Source organism: Manis javanica, chromosome 4 (assembly GCF_040802235.1).
Source record: "Manis javanica isolate MJ-LG chromosome 4, MJ_LKY, whole genome shotgun sequence".
Taxonomy (NCBI): domain Eukaryota; kingdom Metazoa; phylum Chordata; class Mammalia; order Pholidota; family Manidae; genus Manis; species Manis javanica.
In genome coordinates, this window is record NC_133159.1 from 177125614 (window position 1) to 177153221 (window position 27608).

The 27608-nt window shown below is 46.9% G+C and overlaps 1 protein-coding gene across 3 annotated transcripts in view; it reads right to left on the reverse strand.

Annotated features, from left to right (window-relative positions):
* The window catches only part of LOC108385900 (CMRF35-like molecule 6), a 35070-nt gene extending 12845 nt beyond the window's left edge, over positions 1 to 22225 (reverse strand). The window contains exons 1-6 of one of the 3 annotated variants that reach the window (XM_073235884.1): positions 19105 to 22225; positions 16282 to 16372; positions 15704 to 16113; positions 12542 to 12802; positions 1672 to 1862; positions 160 to 492 (exon numbers count right to left, since the gene is read on the reverse strand). In XM_073235884.1, coding sequence (XP_073091985.1) covers positions 160 to 492; positions 1672 to 1729 — 391 coding nt within the window. In that variant the 5' untranslated portion in view covers positions 1730 to 1862; positions 12542 to 12802; positions 15704 to 16113; positions 16282 to 16372; positions 19105 to 22225. Of the gene's footprint in view, positions 1 to 159; positions 493 to 1671; positions 1863 to 2344; positions 2878 to 2899; positions 3084 to 12541; positions 12803 to 15703; positions 16114 to 16281; positions 16373 to 19104 lie in introns of those variants that run through there. The other 2 variants (XM_073235882.1, XM_073235883.1) reach the window with 2 other exon arrangements.
* Between the last annotated feature and the right edge of the window lie 5383 nt (positions 22226 to 27608).

Sequence of the window (27608 nt, forward strand, 5' to 3'; positions counted from 1 at the left end):
TCTGACACATGCATGTGCACACACATGGGTGCATTCCTTGTCCCCCTTGAACCGCCAGTCCTGGAGCTACGGCTGGACCCTCCATTCACCCTTGAGCAAGAGGCACCAGGTACCCCTGACCTCAGCCCGTGCCAGGCAAAGGGGGTGGGGAAGTATTACCTGGAAAAACAGTCACTGCCGCTGGGGCCTGGGGGACTCCTCTGCCCCTGTTCACCCCACACCAGTACGTGTCTGCGTCTCCCTCCTCCAGGTCCTCCATGACCACGAGGAAGAAGTGCTCTCTGGGGCTGTCTTGGAGGGTCAAGCGGCCGTGCCTCACCTTCTGTCCAGCTCTCTGTGTCGTTTCAATGACTCGGACACAGTCTTTCCAGTTGGGCCCTCGGCACCAGAACTTTCTGTGGCCCTCTTCTCCCGCACTGTACCGGCACTTCATCCCCAGAGTCCCTCCCACCGTGCCGTTTAAGATTCTGGGGATGCTCACAGCAAAATGGCCTGAAAGACACAAATGCACACATCTTCAGCCAGTGTGTCCTGGGGCTCCAGCCCCCCATCACTGCTCCTCGCAGTGACCCTGAATGAACAGATACGCCATCCCCCCTCCCCGGGGAGTCCCTCCATGTCCTCACAGGCTCACGCCTCTGCAGGAAACATGCCTAGTTGTACAAACACACACCTACCCGGGCAGCTGCGGCCTCCTTGGACCTGATGATTTTTCTGTTGCTTCTCTGGGAGACCAGAACTATCCTCCCTCTGTGGCAATTAACCACCTCCTACATAAAGTACGCATACTCCTCCTCTCCAACCCTTTCTCCACACTCACCTCTCTCCCCGAGCCATTTTGACCTCTCTTGGGTGGTTTTCACTCTTTTATAGGCCCGACTTGACCCTCTTCATTAAGAAGGGCAAGGCAGGGTGGGGGAGGTGGGAGATAATGGAGCAAAGATCCAGCACCATCCTCGTTATAACAGCTCACAGTGATCCAGGGCTTAGAAAGGATGGGAGCTGTTCTATGCTCTTAACAGGTGTAAATAGGTTTAATCCTCAAAGCAGCCCCCAAAGGGCTTTATCTATCCCCGCCAGGCCAGGGCCGCATTAATCCCCAGGTTAACACAGCATTAGGATGGTGGGATTTGGAATCCGAGTATTGGAGGAGAAGGGAGAAAGGGAGAATCTACTGCTCTCAGGTCACAGGACTAAAGCTGAAATACCCTGCGGAGCGAGGCCCCTCCAGCGGGTAACCGGGAGGAAGGCCTGGCGGGGCTTCCCTCCAACGCGGGGAGCTCCGTGGGAGCAGAGACATGAGAAAGGGAACAAGAGGCAGCCAGGCAAAGGCCCAGACAGATGTGTGGACCATAACCGGCCTGACATCAACCGCTTTCTCACCCTGACAGGGACAGTGCACAGTTCCGCACGAGAGACCCCGTTTGCCCGCACGGTTTATGCTTCAAGTCAGGCAAAGGGGAATGGCGGTTATCCTGGGGGTAATTTTTGCCTTTTCTATTCACAAGGGAGGACATAAAGGGAAAATAAACTACACAGAAGAGTACTTGGAATCTTCCAGGAAGATTTTCCCAGACTTCTGTGCCTCTTATATTGGTCTCTGCCTACAGATTCTCTTTCTCCCTATCAGCTCTACAGAGTAGACACGCTCAAGGCCAAGGTCCCACTCACCTGGGAGGCAGAGGAGCAGGAAGACCCTGCAAACAGCCATCCAGCCTCGATGGATCATTCCTCGCCTGCAGGTACCGGCAAGTTCTCGCTTCTCCTTTTTTCTTCCTCCCTCCGTCTCGCTCGTGCTATTACATGGCTTCTTGATTTTTCAAAAACTTTAGTTCTCAAGCTAAATAAATAAAGGAAGATCCCTGGAAAAAAATTGCAAAAGTATATGTGTGTCTATAGGTGAGGAGGGAAAAGTAGTAGAAAAGAAGTGCATGGTCTTGAGATGTTTGATAACCAACCTAGAAATAGTCAATGTGGTTGCTGCAGAGGAGCTTCATTGACTCCAGGATTTTTACAAGTGTTTTGACTGAAATCCACAGTAAGAAATAGGTTTACACGGTGTGGGGGATCACGGGGAGAACAGTGCAGCACAGAGAAGGCACATAGTGGATCTCTGGCATCTTGCTGCACTGACGGACAGCGACTGCATTGGGGTGTGGGTGGGGACTTGATGATGTGGGCGACTGTAGTAACCACATTGTTTTTTCATGTGAAACCTTCATAAGAGTGTATATCAATCATATCTTAATAAAAAAAAAGAAAGAAAGAAATAGGTTTACATTTCGGCTCCAAATTACCACCCGTATTTACACCTGAAACAAAAGTCTCATAAAATGATACTTACCTTATTACATTCTATGCACTGGAATGTTTTCCATTCTATTCTTTTTGGTTTTTTTTTAAATGCTGGTTGCAACACCCAAGTTGATTTTATCCCCCAGTAATGGTCATTCGTCATAGTCTCCGGGCCCTGTCCAGTCGCCTCCTCGGGTTGGGGTTGAAGAAACCAGAGCCCAAAACTTAAGTGACTCATACAAAACCAGCCTGAGGTCAGATGCACAGCCAGCTGGGCCCGGGATCCCATGGCTCGGACCCAGTGTCCTTTTCTCACAGGTTCCTCAATGACACAGAGCTCATGTTTCGTTTGTGAAGACATGACCACCTCCCCCAGTCCACCTCTCTGGTCTCCCCGAGGTCACCCTCACCTCTGGCGGGCTTCACTGCAAGGCCCCCAGCTAGTCAACGTAAGGTAGATCTGAGCACAGGAGCTGGTGACAGTCCACATGGCTGCCAACCTCACCCACCCCCTGGGGCTCAGGAAAACTCTCAGCTCAGTGGGATGGCAAGTGAGAGCGGCAGGGGCCCTCCCCTTCGAGAGCAAAGTGATCATAATACTCACAACGACAGAAGAACCTGGGCTGTGTGGTCTTGCCGTCTTTCTCCCTCACTTTCTCCTGCTCCCTTCTTCACACTTCTCTTTCTCGCTCAGGTTTAAGCAGGTGATTCTGCCTTCCATGCATCACACAGCCCAGGACCCACAGCTGCAGGCCCAAATGCCAGACCCCACCCATGAGTCACCGAATCCAGGGACATCAGCAGAGGGTGGGGTGCGGCAGGCCCAGCCCTGGCCGCTGACCATCAACCTCAAACCCACGCCTAGGTTCAGCTACGATTGCTCAACAGGGAGACTCAGCAAGTGCCAAGGGCCCTGGCAATGCTTCAGCATCAAGAAAGACATAAGAAACAGAATATTTGCAAATCATATATATTTATTATATATGTTATACGATAAGGGATTAATATCCAGAACATATAAAGAACTCCTAAAACTCAACAACAAAATACAAACAACCTGATTCAAAGAAATGAGCAGATGACATGAATAGACACTTCTCCAAAGGTACTCAAATGGCCAATAAGCCCATGAAAAAATGTCCAGCATCACTAGGGAAAAACAAATCAAAACCACCACAAAATACCACTTCACACCCAACGGGATGGCCACTACCCAAAAAACAGAAAACAGCTAGTGTTAGTGAAGATAGGGAGAAATAAGAATCCTTGCGCCCTGTTGGCAGGAATGTAAAACGGTACAGTCACTGTGAAAAATAGTGCAGTAATTCCTCAAAGAAGTAAAACTAGCATTGTTTTTATTTGGTTCTGTATGATTCAGCAATTCCACCTCTGGGTATATACCCGAAGCAGGGCCTCAAAGAGATATTTGTACACCATGTTCATGGCAGCATTAGTCACGATAGTTAAAAGGTCAAAGCAACCCAAGTGTCCAATGATGGATGAATAGTTAAGCAAAATATGGTCTATACATCAGATGGAATATTATCCATCCTTAAGAAGAAAGTAAGTCCTGCAATATGTTGCAACGTGGATGGGCCTTGGGGATATCATGCTAAGTGAAATCAACCAGTCACAAGAAAATAAATACTGTGTGAGAAGGCAACTTACTCTGTGACTCTGGCATCTTACTAACTGATGGCAGTGACTGCAATGGGATATGGGGGGGACACAATAATATGGGTGAATGTAGTAACCACACTGTTTTTCATGTGAAACCTTCGTAAGAGTATATATCAGTAATACCTTAATAAAAAGAAAGAAAGAAAGAAAGAAAGAATAAATACTGTGTGATTCCACTTATAGGACGTGCTTAGAGTAGTCAAAATCATACAGATAGAAAGCAGAACAGTGGCGCCCAGGGGCTAGGGGGGAGGGGAGAATGGAGAAATAATACTGAATAGGTGTAGAGTTTTACTTCTACCCAAGAAAAGAGTTACGGGGATGGATGGTGGGGACGGTCACACAACAATATGAATATATTTAAGACCACTGAACTTTACATCTTCAAATGTAAAGATGGTAAATTTTAGATGTATATTTTACCACCAAAAGAAAAAAACCTGAATATTAAAAAAATAATAATAAAGTTGCTCCTTGGAAATAACACTGATGAGACCATGGAGGAAGGCTGATAAGATGGTTAAGAAATGGAGGTGGGAAGACTGTTGGGAGGGCCTTGCAGTTTTCTAAGCTGCACCCCTATCCCTGTTATGACCTGGAAGGCAAGGTTGGGAGAGATGTGATAGAATCATCAGTACTTGATCACTGGGCACCTTTTGAAAGCGATTGACAATATTCTTCTGTCTTGGATGGAGGCTGTTGTCATTCATTAAACTAAAGACACAGATGGAGGCACAAGTGTTGGGGAGAAGAGAGATTTCGGGGGAAGGTCCAGGCTCAGCAATGCACGTGAGGAGAACACGTGACGATGAAGGCAAAGATCAAGAATGCCAAAGATCGCCTTCAGAAAGAACCAGCCCTGGGACACCTTGATCCTGAGCTTCTGTCCTCCGGAATGGTGGGACGATACAGTTCTGTGGTTTAAGCCACCCAGTTTGCAGGATTTTGTCATGAGAGGCCTGGAAAACTCATGCATAGAGAGAGAGAAAGGTGATCTGTCTGTGGAACTAGAAGAAAGAAAGGAAAGATGTGAATATAGAATATAGGAAATATAGAGAAAAGCTTCCAAGTGTGAGGACAGCAAGTTGAGAAGTTTACACTTCTATGAAGGATTTTTTCTACTATAAAAAGCAGGAAGGAGTTGAAATGGGGAATTGAAAATAATGGTAAAATTTTGAAATAGCAGCTATAGAGAATGGTACAGAGAACTGATGGGGGTGTGTTTAAGGATTGCTAAGGGTACTGGGGGCTCAGCAAATTTGGAAACTAAATTTCCAAATTTAGTGCTAACTGGCACCCTTATCTAATTTTATCCTGTAGCACTCAGCTGCCCCAGAACATGACAGGGGAAAATGGTCGGCTGGAGTGATGGCGAATGAATGGTTTGGGGTAGGTACAGCAGAAGGTCAAGGGGATAACATAAAAAAAATTGCATAGAGACTAGTTTAAGTGATAAACCTTGATGTCCATCACTTAGGGAACAAAATGAAGAAGAGAGATTTTAAGCAATGTTCTCATCTCTCATCTGAATAAATAATGCTACCTGCTGTAACAAACAGCCCTAAAATCTCAGTGGCTTAATACAATAAAGGTTTATTTTTCACTCACATCATAGACTAAGGAAAGTCAGGCAGATCTCCCAAGTGGCGACTGAAGGATCCGGACTCCTTCCAGCTCAAGATGCCAACACCTTCAACACTGGTCCCCACTGTTACCATGGAGCACATGGGGAAGGGCGTGGGTGTCTTACGGTCAGGCCCAGAAGTGGCAAGCCTCACTTCCACCCACATCTAGAGGAACCAGGAGACGGAGGCCCTAAAGCAAAATGTCATCAGAAACAAAGTAAGTCACTTCTTTGCCTGGTCCTTAAACACATGAACTGCCACTTCCAGAAAGAGGAAATAGTCATTTCCTATATCCCTCACACTAGGTACAACTAAACCCTGGATTTTCCATGTGAAACAAACTTGGGGAGACCGAAAGGTGGAGAGAAAGGAATCTGGCAAGGGGCCCTGGAGCCCGAGGAATGACATGTGAGTTGCTGAGTTCTCTGGGTTTTCTTTTTACTTCATGTATCCCAGCCATGGAGAGACCCCAGCCTGGAGAAGTCAGCAGCCAGGAAAAGTAAACAGGCACAGAAGAAAGTCATCTCTTTCTTGCCAAAGAACTAGGAAAGGAGCAGCCTAGCAAAACAGAAGCTTAAGACAATAACTTCTCCATCCCAGAGAAAGTGGGGGTCCCACCAACCCATGCCAACACAGGCAGAGTGGGGGGCAGACTTCCACCCACCAGGCTGTCACAAGTCACCAGGGTGGTATCAGAGAAGGCCAGGAAGGGAGCCAGGACTTTCATGCCCCCCAGGCGATAGTGGGGTACCCCCACTCTGTGGTGTCAGTGCTGCCCACATGTGGAGCTGGACCCCCACCCCACCCGGCAGTCATGAGGAGCTCTACTCTCTCCCCAGCGGCGGCGTTAGTCTAAGCCACTTGGAGAGCAGTTGGGAGACCCTCCAACCCCTCCCAGCCCAGAATATCATCTTGGAGGCGTAGTGGAGAGACGGCACTCACACCCTCACCCCTCAGGGCTCAGAGAGCCTCCCTGGGAGCACCCCACAGGACAGAGGGAGATCGCCTCTGTGTATTCTCACCATCCCCACGCATTTCCAGCATGACCTTGGGTGTGTTGTAACTGCGGATGGAATTGTCTGCAGCCTGCCCTGCACTGAGCAGGGTTCTGCCTGTTCGCTCCTGTATGCCCGGGACCTGGCCCAGCATCTGTGGAGAGTAGGGCTTAATGAGCATGAACTGAAGGAAGAAAGGGAGGGAAGAAAGGAGAACAGCCTGGAAAACAGTGGAGAAAAGAACACTAAGCCCACGGGATAGGCTCTTCTGCCTAAACCCGGTGTTAACAGGAATTCCGCTGAGTAAACTTGAAGACCTGATTGGCTTTACTCAGCGATTCATGAACCAGCCAGCAGCCCAGCCAGCAAGCAGAGAGACGCCCTGAGGGGCTGAACAAAAGGGAAGGTTTTTTGGAAGGAGGGTAGAGCAAAGAAGCTACTAGCAAAAGAAAAGAAAGAATTGTTGCTGGCCAGGTCACTTTCCCTTAGGGGGAAGATCAATATTGATTGGAGGGGGGGAATCTGATCAGTCAGATTACTTCCCTAATGCTGATCGGGAAGTTCCAGACTGGCTGATTCAAAATTCCACTCCTGGGAGCAGCTCGGTTTGGTATTTAGTCTTGGTGGGGCTTAACCTAGGTGACTCCGTCAGGGGCCAGTTTCTTTGTAACACAAAGGACGCATCGAAATGAAAGGAGATTGAAAATAGGGATCAGTGAGCAATTTCGAGCCTCAAACGGTAGATTAATGGTAAAAAATTCTCTGCCCTTTTTTGACTTGCAACGTTGGCTGCAATGATAAGGCCCTTCCACTAGAAAAAATGTCTGTTCCCACACAGACTTGGGCTGTGTGAACTTATTCAACACCCACTTTCCGAGGATTTCTCGGAAAGGTATTCATTTTAGAGGATCACAAAAATTAGTTTTTATACTAATTTTTATTAGTATGTGCTTTTCTAATCATCTAAAATCAGTTTATATGCTACAGCATTTTTTACATAATACTTCATCTTTATAAAGAAATTCTATATTCCAAGAAATCCATTCAAAAAATTCCAAAATTATTTCTTTCCTGTTATAGCACAAAGTAGCCATTCACAAACATGTAAAACAAGGAGCTTTTTTAGAAGCAAAAGGGATCATCCACGCGATCATTTAAGCTGACTCTGCCATTTTACAGATATGAGGACCAAACTGGACAACTGAGTGCCTTTGCCCAAGGTCACAGGGCTGGATGACCCACGGAACAGGGCGGAATCTAGGTCTCAGGATGCCCAGTCTTTCCACTGTTATTTATTGTCTAAAAGTCAAGTTATTGAAAGTGAAGGGAGAGATGATTAATTATCAAAACACATCAATTGGCATAAAAAAGAGGATATGTGGTCACCCTAACTGTGCCCCAGCGTCTCCCCAGAGAAGACAGGGAATGGGGAAAGGAATCACAGAAAGAGAAGGTGCTTAGGGATGAAGTGTGCAGGTGCGTGGACATTTTGTTAGGGGCTGAACTGTGTCCCCCAAAGCTGCCACGTTGAAGTCCTAACCCCCAGGACTTCAGGCTGTGACTGTATTTGAAGGCAGAGTCCTTAAAGAGGCGATTCAGTTAAAATGAGGTCATTAAGGGTGGGCCGTAATTGAAGAGATTATAAGAAGAGATCAGGACAGAGACTGAGCACGGAGGGACAACCATGTGAGGAGAAGACGGCCGTCTACACGCCAATGAGCGAGGCCTCAGGAGGAGCCGACCCTGCTGACACCTTGATCTCAGATTTCCAGCCCCCAGAACTGTGAGAAAATTAAATTCTATTGTTTGAGCCACCCAGTCTGTGATACTTTTGTTTGTAACAGCCTGTGATGAACTGAATGCTGGGTCCCCCGCCCCCAACATTTCCACATGGAAAACCTTTGCCAGTGCTGTGGGTGGGCCTTTGGGAGGTACCTCGGTCTGGGGATGGTAAGAGGCCAGAGCGCTGGCTCACTCCTTTCCCACATGTAAGGACACAATGAGAAGTCGTGCCAGAAAGAGGGCTCTCCGCAGGGCCCGACGTGCTTGCACCCTGATCTCGGGCTTCCGGCCCCCAGAACTATGAGGAACAAATGTCTGTTGTTTATAAGCTGCCCAGTCTGCACGCTTTGCCTTGGTGGCCTGAGCCCACCCATGCCCAAGTCCACGCATGGGGCTGGGAAGTACACGGCCCGCTAGGGTCACACCGTCCGCCCACGGGGCCTGGCACTGAGACTACCCCTTGCCCGACCCCGCTATGTCCAGAGGAAGCGCACAGGCCAGCAAAGCCACCACAGGCCTCGGCGGGCAGGCAAGCAACCCAACAGCAGATGCGGCACTTCTGCCCAGTGACAGGCTGAGTGACAGGTGACACTTGGAAAATCCCAAGCCAGGCCTCCGCTGCCAGCAACACTGAGCGGCTTTTTCCTTCCTGCAGCCTGGGATTTCAGCCACGGCTCGCACGCAGGGAAGGCCACAGTCGCCTGAAGGTTCCTATGCAGACACGCAAGTCCACGTGAGGGAGAAGGAAGAGCATGTGCAAGCCCTGGCCTAAAGCCCCTTTGCTCAGGACGGCCTTCTTGCCTGCTCTTTCTGAAGATGACTTTCTCCATAATTAAATCAGAGAGAAATCCTTTGCAAAAGTACACCAAAATTAGAACTGGATCTCAGCATGGCTGGAAGCTGTGTTTAAGTGCTACGTGTCTCTGCACCAGAGAAAGTGACTCCTTGAGAAAGGAGGGAAGTCAGGGCACTCTTTCTCTGGCTGGAACCAGTGTGCGGATCCCCACCAGAAACTGCGGGACAGGGTGAAGCTCAAAGCCCGAATCCCTGGGCAGTCCCCGGCACGCCCCTCACCAGCTCGGAGGCCTGCACGTGTATCACCACCAAAGCCTGGCACCTTCGGACAGAGCACAAAAACGGCAAGTCCAGCGCGGTCCCAACTGAGGGCTGCGACCTGTTGCTGGGCCTTCAGATTGACGGAGTGGGTCTCCAGCAGATGTTTTTCTTACGAATAGGATATGTTAAGATACAGTGCGTCTCAGGTAGTAATGGTTAATAGTGAGATTTATTTCTGTTCCCTCTCTGTGTGCACAGGGTTGCAATGTAAACTGAAATTCTTACTGTGAGTCATGGTTAACCAAAAACAGTTTGGAAGCCATGACCTAAATTGCACTGGGCATTTGATATTTAACAGGGGACCCTCTCACTGCTGCCTTTTTGGTGCCCGGAGTCTCTGCCAAGCATGTGCTTGTCCAGAAAGGGGAAGCGGCCCAGCGTTTGGCAGACCCCAGAACAAATGTCACCTGTGTTTTCTTCTTCAAAACGGTCACGGACTTTGCATTTGGTGAATGAAGTATCTGGGGATGTGAAACAAGAAGATTCTTGTGGCTATGGCCGAAACCACCTGCTCACATCAGTCCATTTGTGGCATTTAAAAAAATGCTCCATCCCAGCACAGACCAGGCCAAGTCAGGGCCCTGGGGTGGGGAGACGGCGGTGCGCTGGGAGGGCCTGCGCGGGGGGCAGAAGGCGCGTGGCAAGCAGCTCCCCCTCCCTGCATCCTCTGCCGTGACCCCCATGGCTGCCACCTCACTTGCCTTCCTGCTTGTGAATAACTTCCTCATGGCTTTCATTTTTTTCATTTTTTCATTTCCTTCTCTTCCTTTTATTTCAAGCTACTAAGGGACGCAATACTGACAGCATTAAGCATAGCCAGGAATGGGAGAGAGGACTCTACAGCAAAGACCTGGAAAGCTGGGGTGGGCAGTGCCACCATTATGGGTCTGGAGGTCCCAGGGACAGCAGTCTCTGGTCTGGCCCCAGGCAGCCAAGTTCTCCTCCTATGTGTCTCCTTCCTATGTTCTGTTTGTTTATTTTCCCATCATATCAGAATTTGGGGGAATACAGCTGTTCAGAAAGAAAAGTAGCTGGAGAAGACGGCTACTAACAACAGAAACATTGTGGCTTCAGCCCTCATAATAACTAACATCACAGGGCACCCGATTTCTAAAAAAAGCCCTACAACTTTCAAAAACAGGTAAATAACCTTTTTATTTATCACTGCTTCTTCAAATGCACTACCAGAGCAGATTTTTCTGGAGTCAGGACTGGACATTGGACATTCACAAAGCAAGTCCTATAAAAACTGCTGACACAGCCTTTATCACACTGTATTATTATTGATTAGATCATCGTTTAATGAGTATCTGCCAGGCACCAGGCCCTGCAGATACGAAGATGAGTGAGGAATGGTGGCTCTGCCAGCATCCCGGTAGCAGGCAGAGGGCACACTCACATGGAATAACTGAGGATAATTCAATGAAACGAGTGGTAGAGGAGAGTTACGGTGAACCCACAAGGGACAGAGAACACCCAGGGCTGGCATGGAACCCCTACCACCACTATGCCTACAGGAGGCAGGAGTGGCTAATACCCAGAGGCCAACAGGGGCCTTCAGGGAGACTGCTTGGCAGGGCTGTGGGACAGGAGCCCCCCCGCGGGAGCTAAAGCTCTAGGAGAAACACAGACACTCCCGGCCTGGCAGGGAGACACCTCTCTTTCTTCCTGCCCTTCTACCTCCTGCTGCCTATGACCTGAACTCAGCCAGAGACCGAACGGTGAAGCCATGTCTCCAACACCACCAAGAGCCCCTCTGGAACAGGCACCACGTCTGATTCATCTTCACATTCCCAGCACTTCGTAGAGTGACTGGCTCATCGCAGGTGCTCAGTAAACATGCACCGTGGGAATAGATGAATGGATGGATAAATGTCTACCTACTTGGCAACCAGAGGCAGGGCTCAGCATTCAGCTGATAATTAAGTTCCAAAAACCATGTGAGACGGTATAGTGACCCCCATGGGACTAGTTTGAGACACTAGTTGCCCTCCAGAAATGTCAGGTCATCCTGACATTAGTCACCAGACCATGCTTCCCTATGAACATATCAGGTGTCCCAGCTCAGACTGTCCGGAGCTGGGATTCAGATGCACCCGGTCATGCTGGATGAACCAGGGAGCAGGCAGACGCCCAGCAGACCCCAGGGATCCGTGCACATAGAGAAAACACAGCAGAAGAGGCGGGGAGGGGACAGCGGTGAGGCAGCCAGGGTATCTCGCAAAGCTCTCCTCCCTGCCCCTGAGCTGGGGACTGGCGTGAGGAGAGGACGGCTACAGGCAGCAGCTGACCCTCAAGCTGACCCTCACCAGTCCTCTGTGACACGTGGAGGGCCAAGCAACACTGCTTCAGGGCCTAGTGACAAAGTGATTCCAAGAGGAGAAGAAAGGCAGAGAATGGCCACCCTGGTCATCAGTTGGGGCCAGCAGATTAGGGCTCACTTGGAAACAACACTTTTGGCACAGCCACGGATGTTAGGAAGCATGCCAGCAGCGGTGTTTCATTCAGGCAGCTTTGAGGACAGCAGGTGGGAGCAGGACATGGCCCAGGCTTTGTGCTAGCCATTCCGTAGATGTCCCTGGGCACTGCCAGAAGGACTGAGGAGGCCTGGATGGTGATGGGCGTCCAGTGCCAAGAATGAAGTGGGGTGGGGTGTCACTGTCATGGGTCTGTGTGAGAGGCAGCTTTTGTGGATTTCAGTAAAGGCCTCAGTCTTCACTGAGGAAGCATGGCAGCTAATTCCCTGTAAGACTGACCCCGTGGGTCGCATCCGGCACCTATGTGGTGCCTACACCCTCAACTCCTCCAGGGATGTGACATCCAGTGCCGATCACTGATCCCTGATCACCTCCCTCCTGTGAGCTCAGCCTTCAGGAAAGAGCAACAGCAAGAGTCATTTGTCCCATCACTGAACTCTCAGAAAGAGACACATGGGCACACATGCAAACATCTAAACACACACACATTCACACACCTGTGGAGCCACACGCCTGGAGCCACCACGATTTCCACCCAGTCCCCAGGCCCCTCAAATACCCCACAGCTCACCAGTGAGGGTAGGCGTCCTCTGCCTGCAGACTGTCCCTGGTGGCAGGGAAGGTGGGACAACCATGATCATCTCTGATGGAGACCCCATCTCTGGTCTCTCCTTCTTCAGCTCCTTTAGTCTTAAGATGTAGGAACAGAATCCCAAGCATCTCCCCAGCACCAAGATTTCACATACGGCTCCCAGCCCAGCCCATAAGGCTCTGCGCTGCCAGCACCCACTCTTTGGGCCCCTCTCCTGGCCAGGGCCTCTTACCAGGTTGTCTGAAAAACAAATGCATCCTTTCAGCCCTCACTGAGATCCAGAAATGCCATACTCTCGCACCAACACACACACACACACACACACACACACTAAAATGGGAGGGAAGGTGTCCTATGAACAGAAAGAAAACCAGCATTTGCTGTGAGCGTGCTGTGTGAGAGACCCGGCAGAAACTCTCCAGTGGAAATGCTATATCGCCATCATTCTGATGGAGAAGTTGAGACTCAGGGATGTTGTATAACATGTCCAAGTTCACAACAACCCACAGTGAAAGAGGAAGCCCTTGAGCCAACCTCTGCTCAACTTCACGCCTCGACCACCAAGTACGTGGCAGGGCAGAGGGATAGGGGGCAGCTGCAACTGCGGGCTTCTTGAAGACAAATGTGTGTCGTAAATGTTTACTAATGATTATGATAATAACCCATATTTACTGAAAGATTTCCTCTGTTCCTATTATCTCATTTCATTCTGACAATAACCCTATGAAAAAGGGATAATTATTATCCCCATTTTGCAGACAAGGACACTGAGTCTTAGCAAGGTTAAGTGATTTCTCTATGATCAAAAGGCCAGCAAGTTGCAGAGTCAGAATTCAGACTCACCTCTCTGTTCCCAAACCTGTGCTTTTAACCAGTTTACTCTCAACCTTTATTGGTCCAGTGAGGCCCATGAAGATATATGGACAGACATTCCCCTCCCCAACCTTTCTCTGAGTAGCTACTCTGAATTCAAGGTGCCATCAGCAAGGCCCCAGTGCACTTGTCTCCTTTTGGAAATCTGGGAAACATCAGAGATGGGTTTCAGTGGATAACTGGTTAACAGTTAACAGTGCTAACCGAGGATAACAGTGGTTCTGAGTATCTCCAGGCTGTGTGCAGACTCGACCTGCAGATCCTGTTTTTCTAGCTGGCAACCCCGTAGAACACGTACGAATGCTCAGTCAGGCATAAAGAACTTCCACACATTCCCCTTATGCTCCCACGCACAGTCCACGAGTCAGCAAGACAACAAAACACAAGCTTCCCATTTCGGAATCACAAAGGACTCAATATCCACATGGAACCGCACATGCGGTTACTCTTAGGAACTGCCCCACATTGCATAATCCCTTCTAAATCTGGCCTGCTGTTTCAGTTCCCAGATTCCACAGTAGTTTCAGTGTGAGCTCATGTGTGCATGGGGAGGGAGGGCGTGGGTGTCCCGGAAAACTGAGGAGTTTAGGCAAATGGTGACACTTGGCCATAAATGTAGCTCTGGGCTTTCTGTGGTCATTGATTAGGAGGGTTGCAAGTTAGTGTCCGTTGTCCCCCTAAACCTCGGGGCAGGACTAGACTAACAGATCAACAGAAGTGTGCAGACTCCTGAAAAAGACTCACCTGCCCATGGTCAGCTGATTTTTGATCAAGACACCGTGACAATCCCATGGGAAAGGTAAAAACTCATTGCATACCTACGAATTAATTATAATTAATTCACTAATTAATTTTTAAATGATCAGAGTCCTAAACAGAAGAGCTCATCTGAAAAGGATTTTAGAAACAAGAGCCCCTCTTTGCAACCTTGAAGTAGGCGGCTGTTTTCTTAGGACACAAAAAGCACCACCATAAATTACAGATGGCATCTCATTAAAATTAAAATTTTCTGTTCATTAAGAGACATCATTTAGAAAATGAAGAGGCAGGCCAGACCAGGGAAGAAGAGATGCAATCCATGTGTCTCATCACAGACAGTAGAGGCATCTAATATATACGAAGAACTCATAAGTCACTGATAAAAAGAAAAAAGGCAGGCAACTCAATTTTTTGAAATAGGCCACAGATTTGAATGGACACCTCCCTAAGGAAGCTGTATGAATACAGAGCATGTGAAAAGGGCTGCAGCATCATTAGTCAGCAGAGAAAGGCTGTTGAAAACCATAGTGAGAAGGGCAGGGATGGTTGCATGAAAATGGGAACATACTGAATGCCACTGAACTGTATGTTTCAAAATGGTTAAAATAGCACACTTTATGTTTTGCGTATTTTACCACTGTTTAAAGAAAAAGAACAGGAAATGGACACATAGTTATTTAAGAGATTACCTCTGTTTGGAAAATCATAAGCTTCAGAAAAAATATTTGGCCATACATCCCGACAGACCCACCCTCTTCCTATCTCTCTTTCGTAGCTAGTAGATCTTCAGTGTCATCACTAACTTTTAACACTTTGATATCTTGATTTCACGGGTATAGTACTAACATAAGTAAGGTATTAATAGATAATATATTAATATTAATATTAATTTAACTATGAATTTTAAGTCTACCTCCAAAAACAAGCCTATAGTGAGATGTCACGTCATAGTCACTACTATAATGGCTGAGATAAACAATCTCAGCCCTCCGTGTCCTCATCTGTAAAGTGGAGGGACTCTTGCCTCATCGCTGTAACGTCTGGGTCTTTGAACTCCTACTTCATAAAAGTAACGTCGAAAGGAATCAATACCCAACAGATGAGGCCCACAGCTCACGGTCCCGCGCCCTGATTTGTTCACCATTGATTTGTGAGGTTCAATTGCCTCCTGATACATGGCCAGGAAGTGGCTAAGCAAAGCATACGTAACGTTAGGAAAGATAAAGCAGCTGTAATGTTGACTGAGCATACGTGTGAGGCCTGTCCGGGGGTTTTCCACACAGTATCTCATGCAGTCCTCACATCTGCTCTATGACACTGACCCCACTTCACTTTCTTACACGGGGGATGCAGAGAACCAGGTCGATCACACACCTCAGCTTTGGACTTCTGGCACCACCTGTGAGCCCTCTTTGGCTTTTATTTTGCTTTTTACCTTCTCCTCCTCGAAGCCCTTCCCATCGCTTTCACCCATAGAAACACCCTCCCTTGAATATTTATTTTACATACATTTTGAATTGATCAGCATCACATTCAGCTGCTTTTTCAGCTAAACGTCAAATTCTAAAATCCTTCCGGGAAGCTCATTCTTCCTGACGATGTGGACTTTCCCTTCATTTCCAGATCCCATATTTTATCAGCTCTTTAGTTCTTTCCTTATTAATGCGCATTTCTGGCTAGTGGCCGTCACAGTCCCCGTGGGGGCGGTCCTCACAGTCATCTCGACGTGTGTCTGTGGCCAAGGGCACTAGTGGGAATTTCTCTGGGAATACTCTCAGCTCCAGTTACAGAAGAAGTGGAGGGTAAGTGTCGGCGTGAGTTTTAATGAGCGAGAAGGTCAGGATTCAAATGCTGGCCGCTGGATTCCAGAACCCACGTGTGTCTCATCACCAGGTGCTGTCTGTCTCTAAGCCACAAGGCTGGAAGTGGCAGGACAAGCATGGTTAACAGCCAGGAAAGAATCCAGAAAAAATAGTGGGGAGTAACATGTCAGTGTCTCTCCAGCACGAAGTAGGAGCCTAGTACTAAGACCAACATGACACACATGTAACAACTACAGCAGACTGGATCGGCTGGACATAGCTGACCTTGGACAGAGCCCCATTCCCTGTAACTACTTCTGTTTTCATCAAGCATTGTTCTCACCGATCTTTTGGTCTCCTGAACAGGCCTTTCTACCTGGTAAGTGAAAATAACCAATTATCATGCAGGGAGTACTGCCCATTGCAATCAATAATAAATTAATAACCTGGCTTATAAATCAGTCTCTTGGGGGATGGAGAAGGGGTAAGATACTCCCATCACAACAACAATCGACTCCTGTGGTTGGGAGAGTAAATCTGACCCCTTTTCCCTAGCACAAGACCAGGGACTTAGGTGAGCAAATACTTGCTGAAATGAAAAACAAAATTGAGCTCTCAACCATTAAAGCCAAGTTCTGCCCTTAAGCATGGTGACGCCCACTGAACTGAGACCCACCCACCAAGCCCAGCCTAAAAACAAGTGCCTCTTGCTCATCCCTGCCCACCACCTGAGCCCCCTTCTCTGTACGTGCCCTCAGATGCTGTCTCTACCACCTCACTCACTTCCACTGGTCCCCTCACTTCCCTCAATTGCCCCTTCTAGATAACATAGCATATTGGAGTTTGCAAAGAACTTTCTATTCATCAACTCATTTAACTCTCATAGCAACAATAGATGACAAAACTAAGGCTCAGAAGTCGTTTGCCCAAAGTCACATAGGAAGTGAACATTCAGAGCTGAGACCGGAATTCTGGGGTTTTTGACTTCCGGTCCAATGTTGTTCCTAACTCACCCAAGCATCCCCCCACTTGGACCTGGGCAGCCCCAAATGCCCCAAGTGTGAAGCCCACGCCTCCCCCACCCCACTCTGCAGCTGGCTTCTTGTGCATACTCCCAAGGGCGGCAGCAAGAGCAAGTTCCGTCCAGCAGAGGGCGCTCAGAAAACAGGCCAGTCTCTACAGGAAAGGAAACACAACTTTGACCTACAGTGTTCTTTCCGGAGAATCACAAAGGTTTCTAACAGCCAGCCTGGTGGGTTGTAAGATGGAGAGAAGACATGCAAGCTTAAGATCCTGCCACAAGAGGGATCAGGAAGTTGCAAGCAGATGTATCCGTACAAGGTTGGAGAAAGTCCCAGATAGAACTAGCGCCAGTGAAAAGTACCTCCCACCTGAAGCCAACTGGTAAAGACCAGAGAAGGTGACTGCTACTTCTAATGTGCAAACAACGACGCAAAACTCCAAGGAACACAAAGAATCAAGGACACATGACTTCACCAAACGAACACAATAACCCTCCCATAACCAAACTCAAAAGACACAGGACTCTGGAATCTACCTGATCGACAATTCAAAATAGGTGTTTTGAGGACTCAAAGGAGAACACACAGAAAGACAATCAACTGAAATCAGGAAAACAATGAAAACATGAACAGAATGAGAAATGTAACAGGGAGATAGAAATCATAAAAAGGCACCAAACGGGCATCCTGGAGCTGAAGAATTCAATGAATGAAATGAAAAATGCAATTGTGAGCATTAACATCAGAATAGACTAAACAGAAGATAGAATCGGTGATCTATAATATGCCTTATGAAAGCCTCATGGTAACCACAAAGCAAAAAAAAAACTACAGTAGGTTCACAAAAGATAAAGAGAGGTGAATTATAGCTTATCACCATGGGAAATCACCAATTCACAAAGAGAGGCAGAAAGAGAGGTTAACAGGAACAATGAAACTGCTAAACAGCCAGAACGCAATTAATAAGATGGCATTAGGGAGCTCGTATGTATCAATAATTACTCTAAATGTAAATGAATTGTATTCTCCAACCAAAAAGCACAGACTGACTGGATGGGTAAAAAAAAATAATAAGGCCCGACACCATGCTGCCTATGAGATTCATTTCAGCTTCAAGGACACACATAATCTCCAAGCAGAGGGATGGAAAAAAGATATCCTATGCAAGTGGAAACCAAAAGAAAGCAGGTAGCTATATTTATATCAGATAAAATAGACTTTATGCTAAAAATGGCAACAATGGACAAAAAAGTTATTATATAATGATGAAGGGTGATTTCATCAAGGAGATAATAGCAATCGTAAATATATATGTACTGAACATCAGAGCCCCTAAATATATTAAGCAAATCCTAAGAGATATACATGGAGAAATAGACAACAGAACAATAACAGTGAAGGACTTCAATACCCCACTTTCAGCAATGGATTGATCATCCATACAGAAAATCAACAAGGAAACGCTGGACTTGAACCATACATTAGCAAATGGACCTAACAGATATATATAGAACATTCCACCTAAAAGCAGCAAAATATATGTTCTTCTCAAGTGCACATGGAACATTCTCTAAGATAGATCATATGTTAGGCTAGCCTCCTTATTGCTTCTATTAAGAGAGCTTCTAGAGTAAATTTTATTTACACAAGAGGTTCTGCAACTGAAAAAAATTGGACAACTACATATTTTATGCAGAGTGTATACAACCTTATAAGCAAACGATAAAGAATAATAATACAATGCATTCCTGTATGGCCCCAACCCAGCCTAAGAAAGAGATTTTATTGAGCTTCTTTTTTTAATTGTTGTTTTCTCATTTAAATGTAACATATTCACTATAGAAATTTTTCAAGATCTACAACACTGAGGAAATAAAAAATCATCACAATCCCATTACCTTACTGCTAATGTTCTGGTAACAATATATCCCTATATATTCTGGATGTACATTATTTTTCTGAAATTGAGATCCTATTATACAAATTGTCCCCATTTTCATCATGACCGTTTTCCTTGGACCAGTGAATTTCTTAGTATTCTTCCATCCCCAAGATTCCAAGAAAATGATGTCTAAAATACACTTACGTTTGTGATTGAAAGTTGTTTTTCCAAAAAGAAGCAGTAGCAGGAATTTAATAGATTCCTTGTATGACTCCTGCCTGAAACATAAACTAAATTAAGAGGTTGATAAAGTGCATCCTGTTGGGTCTGGCACCGGGCGGTATCTGGAGAGTAAATGTTGATCGATGATTGCACCTCACAAGGCTGAAAGCGTCTCTGGAGCTAAGAAGGGGGGAAAAAAACAGTGTTCTCGCAGTAAACCGAAGAGCCCAAGAAGCCTTCTCCACAGCCCAAGCCAAGTTCTGACTCCAGGCTGGATTCTCAACACATACTTGTTGCATGTGGCTTGTTATTGTATCTTTGTTTGTTGTTTATCCAGAGGATGAGGCACAGTTCTGGTTTGAGGGACGCAGTGAAGAGGCTGGCCTGGGTTGCTCTCAAGGAGATGACAAGCTAGTGGGAAAGGTGGGACAGGCAGACAAATGACTCTACACCATGTTGAAGCCCCTTTGTACCCCTGCTCCCTGCACACAGTAGGGGTTCAAGAATACTCTATTAAACGGTGGTAGGAGAACCACAGGGCTTTACTATTGGAAGGATCTTAGCATGGAAAGAGACCTCAGGGCAAGTGCCATCTCTGACCTTTACTAGCCATCTATGAAATGGGATTAGTAATATGTGTCTTTTGATTTTATGAGGAGGAAAAGTGACAATGTGCATGAACTGTGAAGGTGTTACAGATATGAGGTGTGACTGTGGCTGCCCCTCTCATCCCACTCCATTCCCAATTTAAGAAATGGGGAAACTGAGACTCAGAAGAAAAATGACCTGTCTTGTCCAGTAAGTTAGAAGTAAAGTAGAGACTAGAATTCTGCTTTCTCAACCCCAAGTCCAGAATGAAACAGCAGGTGTGCATGCTAAGAGCAACAGATGGTCCTCAGGTCCCTCCTGACCCATCCCGGATTGAGGTGTTCCATCTTTCCACTGTTTCCCGTGGGTCTTGCTCCTGGCCCCTTAGACTGGCTACTGCCTCGTGGACACCTGAATACAATCCCAAAGCAGGTAGCTATGGGACTTGCCGTCTCCCTGGCTTCTGACCCTTCCCTGCAGATGCTGCCAGGCCCGACCCCACTGGGCATGAACACTCCACCTGTGGGGGCAAGGCAGTCAGCACCCACCTTCCTGCCCTGGGTCCACAGCCAGCTGCAACCGAGCTGCTGGGATGCTCACGCCCCCAAATGGAGAGTCACACTGAAAATACAAATGGCTTCTAAAAGTTTTCAAATAAATCATGCACTTCTTACACTTCACACTTCTGAGGTGTTTTATGATATGAGTGGTACTTGAATATATGATCAGTTAATCCCCTTAGGGCCGTACATGCCAGGCATGTAGATTTTACTGCTCCCATTACATAAATGGGGAAACTGAGGCTCAGGGTGTGGGGCTTGCCCAATGACTCTGGCCAGTGAGTGCCAGCGTTGGACGCAAATCCAATCCTCCTGACTCCGTAGGTGGACCTCTGTGTGCTTAGAACCTACCTCACTCAGTGGCAGGTGTCAGAAACCTCCCTACAACACATTTAGGCAAAAGGGGGCATATTTTGAAAGAATACGAGGGTATCACCTATAATTAGAAGGCAGTCCGTGGGGAAGACAAGGATGTTGTTCAGCCCTGGGGACACTGGGGCCAGGCGATGGAATGTGCCCTGGCCTCTCCCTCCTTTCTCCTCCATGAGCCCTAGTATCTCTCCTCGGACACGGCTTCCTCCAGGAGGAAGGAAACACGGCCAGCGACATCTCCCGAGATGACCCTCTGTGGGTTTCACTCCCACAGAAAGCCTCACTCCCTTCCTGAGTCTTGGTGAAAAGGAAAGTCGTCCTCAGAAGACCTGAGATTGGCCTGGCTTTCGTGGGTGCCCATTGCTGGGCCATTCAGTTGTGGCCCAGGGGGCAGGGTCATTCAGGGTGGTGCTCCCACCCTTCCTTAGAGACACGTGGCTGAGGGGATCTGAGGCTCAGAGCAGGAGCTGATCCTTCGAGCCGTGGGAGCCGCAGGCATGAAATCAGCTGGGACCACCCAGCAATTGTATAGAAAGAAAAGGGGGAAGAGAGGGCAGAACCTTGGGGAAAATGAGATTTCAAAAGTGAAAAGATGAGGGCCCCAGGAAGGAGAGGAAATGAGTGGGAAAATGGATAGATGGGGAACAGGAGCCCGGAGCCACAGGAGCTGAGCAGACTAGACCTTGAAGAAGGAAGGAGCAGCATCGAGGTGCAGTAACGTAGGCAAAGAATGGCCTCGGGATCTGCCCCCTAAGGGCCCTCAGTAATCTGTCCAAATGCCATTTCCCTGGATGCACAGGAACGAATGCAGCTGAAGATGGGGAAATGCGGATGTAGTTCTTGAGGGTCTTACATAGCAAGTTTAAGTGCGGAAAAGCCATGGGAGATGAAGTGGTGCCTTAAGTACATGGGTTTATGGAGCACATATCCCTGGACCCTAAACCCTCTGACTCCCCATTATACAGTCAAACATCACATCAAATGCTCATGCTGGGCAATGTAAGAAGCTATTTCTAATAATAATAGCTAATATCTATTGTTATGAATCACACAGATCTGACTCAAAGCTCACATTTTCACCCATTCTTTCTACTACCTGTTCTCTAGTAGATGGCATATAAGGTGAAAATTATCTAGAGGAAGATGACAAGGTGACAGACACAAGCCCTTCCCGGCCAGCCCCGTCTTAGCACCTTCTTTCCTATGTCTACCACCAGCTACTTCCACTCCTACGTAAGCTCTCCCCCAGCTCTCTGAAGGAAACACAGCCCTATTTGAATTATGCTTTTAGGCACAATTAATTTTGGACCAAACAGCAATGCAAGACTACTGCAATGTCCCGATGACTGCCCTCTATCCCCATGCCCCCTCCCTGAGCTCTGGGTCTCCCCTCTCCTTCCCTTGTGCTGTAGGAAAACTGCAGTGCAGGCAATGAGGTCATGTAATGACTGGATATATAACAGACAGAGGCTGTGCTAGATCTGGGGGCTATTCCAGGCTGACTTTATTTAGTATGGCACCCAGCAGACTGTGGTGCCATAGCGAACAGGACAAAATTGCTCTGACACCTGCCCTGGCCTCCTAGAAATGGGAAGAGCACGCGACCAAAGTCCAGCCTCAGAGTTCACCTTGAAAACAGGTTTTCCCTCTCTAGTCCAGCCACAGCCAATGCCTGGTGGCCTCACTTCAAATTTGGGGCTGCTGACACTCACCTGACTGTCACACATCCTTTCCCTTTGTCACATCCTCCCCATTGAGCGGACTGTTTTTCTTCCTGTCTCTCCCTGATTTTCAGAGCACGTAGATGAAATAAGACCTTCCATCTGCTCCCACTTCTAAAATATCAGGTGTAAAGGAATATTCTCTCTGAATTAAAAACTTGCCACGTTGACCCACTAGCCTGAAGGTCACCCTTTCCTCTTTCCCTTTCTTCTATAACTCCTCTCGCCAAAGCCCAGCCCACTCTCTCCTTCCTTACCGTTTTACCACCATCCTCCTCCTTATTCTCGTTTCTGCCCCTCCACCACCCACCTCCCTTCCTTCCCGTGCTCAAGACTGCAAGAGAGGCACCCACGGTACAAATATAAGTAAGTGTGAATGACCCTGAGGGTGACTGTCCCTAGGCACTTCTCTTCCCTTCCCCATATCTCTGTCTTTACATCATTCAAACAAGTATTTCTCTCCCATCCCTGCCTGCCCCTTTGCTCTTCTGGCCACATGGTAAAATGTTTACTCTTGGTACACATAACAGCTATACCATTTAGTCTATCAATTGCAACATAATTTTAAGTTCAAAAAACTAAAATAAAAAGTGTAGTTTTAGGAATGCATATCGATGCAATAAAACTATCTAAATCAGGAAAGAGGGTCATGATAAACAGAGAGATCAGAATAGTCATAACCTCAGGGAAAGGAGGAAAAAGAATGGGCAGAGGGTGGGCAGTGGGCACGTGGTAGAATGTAGATTATTGTCAAGATTCTATGTTTGCTTTGGGTTTCCAGGTTCTTATTATATCATAATAAAGAAACAAAGACAGACCAGACAGAGAGCATGGGAATAAAGGAGGGAGGGAGGAAGGGAGAGAGAGAGAAAGGGAATCATTCCTGGAAGACTGAGTGTATTAGAATTCACTTATTTTGATGATCTCAATTCTGTGCACTCTGAGGTCCAATTTAAAGAAAAATTAGGTTAGTAGATGAATAAATGGTTTGCTTGATATCCTTATATTATCAAGTCTGGAAAGGAGGCACTGAATTTTCTTCTTCCCAATTTTGATGCTCAACGTGAGCCTGGAGGAGAAAAACCATGAAGGAGCCCGGAGGACCTTCTGCCGCTTCTGGAAAATACCTGGAGTTGAATCCCCTGATCCCTGCAAGCAGGTGGCAGGCTGTGTAAGAGGGCCTGCCGGGATAGGCTCATGGCCAAGTCAGGTGTGATTTCAGCAAAGACAGACCCTCAAAAATATGTTGCTTCCCACACAGAGCTACACACACACAACACACACACACACACACACACACACACACACACGCACACACCTGCTGCTGACTATGGAGAAAAGTCATTTTTTAATGAGTTTTTTTTTAAGTCAAGGAGGAAGCCTAAAGAATAAATCCCTTCCCAAAAGGTGATATGTGCACTTAAAATCTGATCTCTCCCCAAAAGTATGTTTCTTATGTGGAAAGAGAACTCAGCCACCTGGGAGAGGAGAGAGAGCACAGACGGGGCGGCTAAGAAGAGTGAGAGTGAAGGCCACTGACTGTTACCATTTTGTCTGGACTCCCTGAATATTGGGCAAAAGAAACCCACCTCCCTGAGGCTGCTGAGCATTGCAGTTCGCCCAGCACAGTTGCCAGCTTCGGAGACCCTGCTGGGCACAAATGCCCACAAGGAGGAGACAACGAGTTGCAAAAAGCTTCCAGCTCAGTAGAGGAGCTGCCCAGATGCTCAGTTTGTCAGCTCTGCAGCTGCCGGCCTGCGTGTGAGACAGCAGAGCTCAGGCCTGATGCCCAGGAGAAGGGCACAAGCCAGTGGGGTCCCAGCCCATGGTGGTTGTGATACTTAACCAGGTTCCAGGTAAGAGAGGCTCTGGAACACTGCTCTCTGCCTCGGGGCGTTCCCGTGTATGTACCAGAAATGGAGGTGTCAGAGCAGATTGACAATACCAGGCACCTCCGTACTGCTGGAGAGGCAGATCCCCTCTGCTTCTCCCCCTCCTGCCCCTGACCAGGTGGCAGGCAAGGTTGCAACTTAGAGCTGGCAACCTCCTGTATGCCAGGGAGTTTTCCAGCTATGGAGCTCAAAGCACTGAATGCACAGCCCCAGACGCTTCTTGAGCCACGACTGTTGTTTGATGATTCTGTGTGAAGGAGGCAGCTGCAGGATGTGGCAAGCATATCGACTTGGGCCACACGGCTGGGGACTGCATCTCAGCTGTGTCTGCCACCTGCATGGTGGCAGGTGAGTGACTTAATGTCCCTGAACCTCGCTCCATCTATAAAATGGAAAGAAGAGTAACCTCCTCCAGAGGGTTATTGGATAAGGTTAAATTAGCCAATACGTGCAGAGGAGTCTGGCACGTGGTGGTCGTAATAAAGGTCCATCCACTCACTATCCACCCTCGTATCTCCCAGAAAGCACCTGCTAAAGGAGCTGGAAGGAAGGCAGCAGAAGTCTGTTGTCACAGAGAATTGCCCAGGTGGCCTCATAGAGAATCTCCCTTGTTGGAGGCTGTTTGTCAGTGTCAAAAATGTGACTCTTTGGGGTGCCGGGACAGAGGAAGACACCAGTTGGGGGCCTTTCTTGGGAAGGAAAACCTGATGCTCAGAGGCCCTTCTTGGGTGACACTCTCCCCGGCTCCCACCCTCTTCAGGCTTGCAGCACAACTCAGTCTGTATTATTCACAGTAATAAGTCCCCACATTGAGCGTCAGCCTGTACCAGCCTCTGGGATGAGCATTTCCTGGGCCTATTTCATTTAATCTTGCAACAACCCTACAAAGGAAGAAAGTGGAAGTTAGCAAAGCAAAATAGACCAAGCCACACAGACAAACAACAGCAGAGTAAGGTTCAGACCTGTGTCTACTGGCCGCAGTACTTTTGAATCACTGCAAACACTGTCTTCCACACACCCCTTCATGGCCCTTCTCACATGATATGGTATTTATCACACCTAGTAGATTGTCAGCTCTTCAGAGGTTGAAATGGCAGCCCTTTTATCTGTTTATCCTAGCACTTACCACAGTGCCTGAGAATTAATGAATAAATGAATCCATACATGAATGCATGCACCATCTTCTCCAAACTCCAAGAAAAGGGGCAGCACCATTGTTCATCCTGGGGCAATGCCACTCAGAACCTCCATCCCTACCACGCTCTGCAGGGCGGGGGAGGACAGGTGGCTGCGTGTACAGGCTGCTCCTTCCCCTCAGGGCACTTCTCACTCACGCCAAGAGCCAGAGCTTGGCCGTGGGAGTGATGCCAAGCCCTTCACTAGATGAGACATGGTCCTGGAGCTTTAATGCTAGAAAGGCCATCCCATCTCCCCATTTCTCCCCTTTTCCAGCATTAAGTCCTCACACAGTGTTTATTCTGGATATTTTCTTAAAATCCATGGAACTCAGCAGTTCTCTTATTTCACATTTGTTACTACAGTTTATAAACGACTTCCTTGGTGCCCCAGAATGAAACTGCCACTTAATCCCACATGAGGTTCAACTCAAAATTTCAGAATCAAAATAGTATATTGCTTAAGAGTGCAAAATCTAAAGTCACATATACCTGCAATCCAACTAGCTATGTAAGCTTTTTAAAACACTCTAAGCGTCAGTTTCCACTTCTGTAAAATGGGTAAAATGATAATTATCTGATAGAATTATTGGTCAGACTAAAGGAGAACATGTATAACGCATTTAGCATAGTATCTGGCACATAGTAAATGCTCTATAAATTCTAATGTTTAAATTAGGTCTCATTCAGGGACACTGAAGGCAGTCACATAGGTGTTGGTATTCCCAGAATAACGTCCAGATCGCTCTGGCTTTAGGGTTTCCTCTGGTTACCAGCAAACCCCCTGACCATTCAACCACAAGTTTAACCTGCTGCAAACTCTGCCCAGATGCAACGATCTCAGCCAGTCTGATGCTTCATTTTCAAACATGAAGACAACCGAGAATTCCTTGGCATTTAAAATCTGCTGCATGGAAGACAAAATCAAAATAAACAGTAAAACTGACCCTAACAAAACAGAGATAATTTGAGGAGGAGAGAATCTGTGGGGTCACAGGGAAGACAGTGCAGCACAGAGAAGACAAGTAGGGACTCTGTGGCATCTTACTACACTGATGGACAGTGACTGCAATGAGGTATAGGGGGGAATTCAATAATAAGGGTGAATGTAGTAACCACATTGTTTTTCTTGTGAAACCTTCCTAAGATTGTATATCAATGTTACCTTAATATAAATAAATAAATAAATAAATAAATAAATAAATAAATAAAGACATTGAGCAAGGCGGTTCCTCAAAAAATTAAAAATAGAATTAACATATGACTTAGCAATTTCACTTCTGGGTACATACCCAAAAGAATTAAAAGCAGGGTCTCAAAGAAAAATTTGTGTATTTACAATGTTCATTATTTACAAAAGCCAAAAGATGTAAACAACCCAAATGTCTGTCAGTGAGTGAATAAAATGTGGTCCATCCATACCCTGGAATATTACTCAGCCTTTAAAAGGAAGGAAATCCTGACACGTGCTAAAACATGGATAAACAGTGAAGACGTTTTGCCGAGTGAAATAAACCAGTCTCAAGAAGACAAATGTTGTCTGATTCCACTCGTGTGAGCCAACCAGAGAGCAGTCAGATTCATAGAGACTGAAAGCAGAATGGTGGTTTTCAGGGGCTGGATGGAAGGGGAATGGGGAGTTGTTTCCTGGGGTCAGAGTTTCAGTTTCTCAAGAAAAAGAGTTCCGTAGATCGGTTGCACAACAATGTGAATGTTCTTAACACTGCTGAACTGTACACTTAAAAATTGTGATGATGATAAATCTTATTGTTTACCACAATTAAAAACTTCTAATCGAAAACAAAAAATAATGATACTTGGAAATTAAAAGGGAGGTTGCTAAACTTTTCGATGCATTGTAAGGATTTGAACATGAGGTTGAGGACATACTATAGTTCATAGGATAAAAAGTCAAGAAGATGTAAAATATGAGATTTTTTTAAAGATAGAAAAAAGGAACAATCCAGGAAATGAAACATCTCACTACTTGGGAACTTCAGAAAATAATAGTAATAATTCAAGGGAGAAAAAAAGTTAAGTCAGGCAAATTTCTCAGGAAGGAAAGGAGACATGCATCTTCAAGTTGAAAGGGTCTACTGAATACCCAGCACAATAGATGTAAGAAGATGTACAAGTAGATAAATTAATGTGAAATTTCAGAAAACCATGGATCAAGAC